Here is a 6,564-nt window from a genome sequence, read left to right on the forward strand (position 1 = left end):
CTGGCGCCTTAGCCACTTGAGCCACAGGCGCCGAGCCAAGAAATTTTTAAAACCCCAAATTTTAACTTAAGTCTCTGAAGTGAGATTGACATTTGTGAAACCTCACTTCCTATTATGGAAGTAATGGGAAAAACAGAGGACACAGTACCAAGCTAAAGAACCCTATAGGAATACACATTTTTAAATTTAGTAATTTTAAAATTATCCAAGTATCTAGGGGGAAGGAGAAATACTTTACTTATAACTTACAATGTTAATTACATACTCACCTCATGTGAACTAAAGAAAAACAAATGAGTATCTAATAGAAATGGTTAGGCTATTAATTCTACTTTTAAAATGTATTTTGACAAAAGATACTGAGTTTTAAAACAAAAACGATTACCTTAAATGTTTTATAAAAAGCAGCATCCAATGCTTTCAAAATTTCTTCATCAGGGCGCCACTTCAGTTTTCCTCTGAGCCCATGACCTATCTTGTAAGTTTCTAATGCAATTAAAACATGAAATGGATGTATACGAGCCTAGAAATAAGACAAAGTAAATGCAAAATTCAAGTAAAAAATAGTAATTGCCATAGTTTTGCCATGGATAATGCACCCCACAAACTTTAGGAAAAAAAATCTTTCGTTTTTTTAAAGGAGGGTGGAACTGGCTGCGCAGTGGTACCTCCTTCTCTCACAGGAGGCGTGAGGAACAGAGCCACTGCTGCAGAGAAGCTGGGAGAAAGCCCAAGCTCCGGAGTGGTCTGGACAACCTGAGTGTCTAAGCTCCTCCAATTGTCTCCTTCTGGCCCACCCTTGTCCCCATATCCTCTCATTCCTATTCCCATCCATGTCCATGTCCCTGGCCACTGTGCAGAGGACCCCCCGGGGCTTATGTCCCAGGAAGTTGGTGTGAGGGGCCAGGGCCAGCCCTGCCTGCCCTGGGCTCCTGCCAGTAGACCCATACCCTTTAGGGATGCCTTGTCTCTCACATAGCTGGTTCCATTTTCAAGCCTACGGGATACTGTGCTGAGGAGGAAGCCTTTCCTGAAGATACCCCAGTGAAGCACTCTACATTTACATTTCTGTTTAGTGACTGACTAGACTGTGATCTCCTTGAGTCATCCAGACCATGGTCAATCAGTGATGTCAGAATGAATGTTACCAGCCTTTCCCAAACTTGTAAATCCTGCAAGTCACCCAGTGGATGGTTAAGATGAGACTCCTGAGCCACACCCAAATATAATGAATCAGTTCTCTAGGAGAAAGCCAAGGTATTCATTCCGTTAACAAGCATCCTAGATGTTCTTTCCACTGGCAAGTTTGGATAGTTATACCACCTCAACACCTTGGGCGTTCAGTCAAGTAAGTCAATAGGCTCAAAATTACAGTCTATGCTTTTGTGCTTTGCTGCCCGGTACCCTTGCAGACAGAAACTTCATGCGGACAGAAGCCCAAGGTTAAAACAGTGGGTAGTAGTAGAGATGGGTCTCAGAACCCTGATCTCCCAGAACCCAGTGCAGGGGTCTTCCTCTTCAGTATGGTATCCCAGGGGTCACAGAATGGAGTCAGCTGTGCCAGAGACAAGGAAGCCCCAAAGGGACAGGGACTACCAACAGGAACCAGGGACTGGCAGGGCTGGCCCTGGCACCTCATGCCAGATTTTTGGGAAATAAACCCACAGGCATTCTTGGGGGAATGGCTATGGCCAATTTCCCACCCATAGACATGGGTAGAAATAGAAAATGAGAGGATAAGGGGACAAGGGGGACAAGAGAGGGCAGGGACAGGATAGCTGGGGAAGGGTGGGCACTCTGGTCACCTCTTGCTGTCTGGGCTCATTCCTGGTTTCTCCTCAGTGGCGAGCTCTGCTCCTCTCATGACAGAAGTAGGTGTCACTGCATTGCCTCTTCTCCCTCCTTTTGGCAAGGTCCTGACGCTAACCACTGTGTTACCGTTGGCACAGTGCCTACTTCCAAAATAGCACTGGTGTCTGGTGTGATTACCTGGGGGCGGGGGCAGAGGCTCCTGCAGCTGTGGTACCTGCCCAGTGAGGGGCTTGCAATGGAGGAGTACAGCTTGTAGGGAATATGATTACTACAATCCACGGTATTATTTTGCATACAAATATCATCATTGCTTTCTACAGTTACACTTTTAATGAATAAGCATAAGTAAAAGAATTAAAAACATTTATGTAGATATGGAATTAGTACCACCTACAATAATGTGCATCCTTGTTTCTCCTCAAAAATTTGGGCAAAATGTGCACATTATACACAGCAAAATATGGTATAAGTCTTTCATAGATTTTTACATTTTTGCAGTTAATAAATATATTTCATAGAGAAAGAGAAAAATGAGATGTATTTAACTTAAAATTAAGAGTCAAAATGCAATTTGGTATGCTAAAAGTCTCAGAACACCTAAAATATGCACTGACTACACTTCCAAAATTTAAGAACCAGACTTTTCAGTTAGTAGTAGCTAACAAAGGGCACTAATAATGCTTACCTTTTTTAACAGTTTTTCATTGCACAGTTTTTCACATACTAAAGATACTTCTGAATTTCCTGGTTCTAGCACTGAATTAGCAGTCATCTTTCCTAGATTCCTTAGTAATGCTGTAAGAGGCATTTTTTGTAACAAAGCCTTCCATACCTATTATAACAACATAGGTAGAAATATTAGGAATTAAGCTGGAAATGAATCAGTGTAACATAACAATATCAATAATAATAATCACAACATCTTCTCTAAGGCTTTCATTTAGGTTCAGAGTACTTTCGGAATAAAAGTTTGTCTTAATTAGTCAAAGGCATTTCAAAAAAGGTAACTTGTTCTTTACTAGAATAAGGAAGTGAAGTATTTATAAAGGAAATGCATAGATGATTTTTTTTTTTAAATCAGCAAGGCGGCATATTCTCCAAAGCAGAACTAAGATATATGAATGACAGCTATATTAGGGCATCATGTTAGGTGTTTTAAATAAACATTAGTTTCAAGATATATTTTAAGGCTGGTGTGGTGGGTCACGCCTGTAATCCTAGCACTCTGGGAGGCTAAGGTGGGTGGATTGCCTGAGCTCAGGAATTTGAGATGAGCCTGAGCAAGAACAAGACCCTGTCTCTAAAGAAAACAAAACAAAACAAAACTAAACAAAATAAAAAAACTAGCTAGGCACTGTGGCAAGTGCCTATAGTCCCAGCTACTCAGGAGACTGAGCCAAGAGGATGGCTTGAGACCCAGAATTTGAGGTTGCTGTGAGCTATGAGGCCATGGTACTCTGAGGGAGACAAAGTGACATTCTGTTTCAAAAACAAACCAAAAAAAAAAGATATATTTTAATTTCTTTCTTTCTTTTAAGAAAGAATTAATGTATAGTTACTCAAAGTTTATCCTTTTAATATATATAAGAACTCATGTTTAATCATATGTTATAACGTACAATCATTGACTCACCTCTTTAGACTTTAAGTGATTTGTCAGAAGATGTTCTCTAACTAATTTATGTTCTTCTATTAAATGAATGACTTCCAGTTCATCTTTTGTACGTTTCACTTTCTCTACAGCCTCCAGATACTTTAATAATTTTTCATTCTCCACAGAAAGTGCTTGTTCTTTATATAATTCATGAACTTCTTTCCAGCCCTTTGTAATATATTTGGTCACAATTGCAAGTCCTTTAACAAGAAAAAGAGTTGAAAAAGCATGTAAGATTACCAAGTAAAAAACAGAACATGTTCCCTGAGAATGTCTTTCATGACAGGCATTAACTAGAGACAGAGATAACACTCTTAAACTGGGATGCTGTTTTCTTTTCTTTCTTTTTTTGAGACAGTCTCACTTTGCTGTCCTTGGTAGAGTGCTGTGGCGTCATAGCTCACAGCAAACCTCAAACTCTTGAGCTCAAGTGATTTTCTTTCCTCATTCTCCATGAGTAGCTGGGACTACCAGCACTAGCCACAATGCCTGGCTATTTTTAGAGAAGGGGGTCTTGCTCTTGCTCAGGCTGCTCTCGAACTCCTGAGCTTAGGTAATCCACCTGCCTTGGCCTCCCAGAGTGCTAGGATTATAGGTGTGAGCCACCACACTTGGCCATGGAATGCTGTTTCTATGATGTAATAAACACATTTAAGCAAATGAAGGGAATTAATTTTACCTATTCCATTATTGATGGTTAAATATGAGATTCTAGGGGAGGGGGGGATCCCTCCTAAATCCTGAGTAATTTTACTGCAGAGGCTTTTTTCTTTTCTTTCCTTTTTTCCCCTGAAATAATTAGAAACTTAAACTGAAAGTTTAATGCTTTCCCTTGAAAGCATTAAAAACTTTGGTAGACAGTGCCTGTGGTAGGCTCATAATGCCAGAACTACTCACAAGAGTACATGGCTATCTCAAATAATAGTATACTATATTCATTCTTCCCTGTTGAATAAACATAAATTTATGAATAGCAGAGATAAGTGGAAATGGATGGGTAGGTAGGTCCTTTTACATTGTGTTTTAATAGCCAAGTAGTATAAGCCAAGTTAGAAAAAGGAAAGAAGTAATTTCTTCAATAATTTCTTCTAATAGAAGAAAGAGCTTTGGATTAGAGGTGAGAAAATCTGAGTTTTTCCCTATACTCTGTAAAGCACTGGTCTTGACTTCCACTTCTTTAAAAGGTGGGGACTGAATTGTCAAATTCAAATCTCCATGAGGAAAAGGCAATTAAAATAAAGAAAGGAAAGAAGCCATGGTGACATAGAGTTGTCAGGGCTGTGATGAACTAAACGGAGTATGCTCTAACGAGTGTTTTAGCCAAGTATTGGTTTAGAGCTGCAAAAAAAGTATTTTAAGGAGAAGCCAGAACATGGATTTTTATGCCTTGTGATTCTAAAAAATATTTACAAGTAATTCATTTTTTCCATGAAATACTGAATAGCCCAATTGAAATACATTTCTAAGCCAGATTGAGCTTATGTGTTATTTTTGAACTCTAAATCATTTGATGAGAAGTTAATTCTAACACGCAGGAAATTCTAAGGTATTATTTTTGACTCTTACTATCTTCCAGATCAAATAATTTTTCTTTCAATGAAAAGCAGTTTTATCCTACCTAGTTTATAACTGTGCTGGCCACACAGTAGTTGCACATTAATACCCTATTAAGTGAATCATATTTTGACTTGTATCTCTTATAAATATACATTTTAGTTAAGGCATTCAAATATTACTGAAGCTGGGCACAATGGCTCACACCTGTAATCCTAGCACTCTGGGAGGCCAACGCAGGAGGATTGCTTGAGCTCAAGAGTTCGAGGCCAGCCTGAGCAAGAGTGAGACTCCGTCTCTATAAAAATAGAAAAATTAGCCAGGTGTCATGGCAGGAGTCTATAGTCCCAGCAGAGGATCACTTAAGCCCAGGAGCTTGAGGCTGCATGAAGATGCCTCTACTCTTCTACTCTCTATTCAGGGCAAGAGAGTGAAACTCTGTCTCCAAGGCCCCCCTGCCCAGAAAAAAAACAAAAAAATTATTTTGTAATTTATCAAGTTTGTTTAAAAATTTTGTTCATGTACAAAAACTAAAGTACTCTGTGTCCAACATGATATTGGTGTTATTAACAAAGTTTTAATTATGAGTTGTGATCTCAAAAATTTAGAAATAAAGAATCTTCTGTATGAGAGTAAGTTTAGGGAACACTTGCTAATTCCTCATTTTATAAACTAAGAAAACAAAGTACAGATGAGTACTTTCACAATTTCAGGAATTAATCTGTCCAGTTGGAATTATTAATGGGTGGTCCTGTAAACTGCTCCACACTATCATGTAGTATCTTAAGAAACAAATAAGCTGAATGTCTGAATACTTCTTATACTGGATCAAAGATTTATAAGATAATGTTTCCTAATCATGAATATGTTAGGAAAAAACACAGGTAACTATTTTTTATGACTTTAGGTTGGAAATGGATATTCCACAAAACAAAAACCTATAAAGACACAGATTAGATTGATTACATTAAAATTCTAAATGTTAGTGGGCCAGAAACCCCTCCACCAAATAAAACTGAAAGGCAAAGAAAAAAAATGCATGTAATATACTAATATATAATAATAAATTATTAAGTCCTATAATATGAACCCCAAGTTTTTACAACAGTGTCCATCCATACATAGTAGGTGTTTAATAAATACTTGTTAACTGAATAATGGACATAATCAACATTAAAAACAGTAACTAAATGGATAAAAGGAAATAATACAATATTGTAATCCACACACATAAAAAATTCAGTAAGCATAAGAAAAGATGAGTTTTTAACCAAAAAAGTATATTCAAAGATCAAGATGAGGCCAGGTGTGGAGGCTAACCCTTGTAATCCTAGCACTCTGGGAGGTCAAGGCAGGTGGATTCCTTGAGCTCAGGAGTTTGAGACCAGCCTGAGCAAAAAGTGAGACGCTGTATCTACTAAAAATAGAAAAACTGAAGCAAGAGGATCACTTGAGCCCAAGATTTCGAGGTTGCTGTGAGCCAAGGCACATCCAGGGAGACAGCTTGAGACTCTATCTCAAAAGAAAACAAACACCCCCCCCCC

At 38.4% G+C, this 6,564-nt stretch overlaps 1 protein-coding gene across 1 annotated transcript in view; it reads right to left on the reverse strand.

Moving 5' to 3' along the window:
• The window catches only part of TROVE2 (TROVE domain family member 2), a 31,285-nt gene that overhangs the window by 6,622 nt on the left and 18,099 nt on the right, over positions 1 to 6,564 (reverse strand). The window contains exons 3-5 of the mRNA XM_012802706.2: positions 3,446 to 3,666; positions 2,498 to 2,644; positions 386 to 523 (exon numbers count right to left, since the gene is read on the reverse strand). Coding sequence (XP_012658160.1) covers positions 386 to 523; positions 2,498 to 2,644; positions 3,446 to 3,666 — 506 coding nt within the window. The remainder of the gene's footprint in view (positions 1 to 385; positions 524 to 2,497; positions 2,645 to 3,445; positions 3,667 to 6,564) is intronic.

This window comes from Otolemur garnettii, unplaced genomic scaffold (genome assembly GCF_000181295.1).
Source record: "Otolemur garnettii isolate 467f Iridium unplaced genomic scaffold, OtoGar3 scaffold00016, whole genome shotgun sequence".
NCBI classification, from domain to species: domain Eukaryota; kingdom Metazoa; phylum Chordata; class Mammalia; order Primates; family Galagidae; genus Otolemur; species Otolemur garnettii.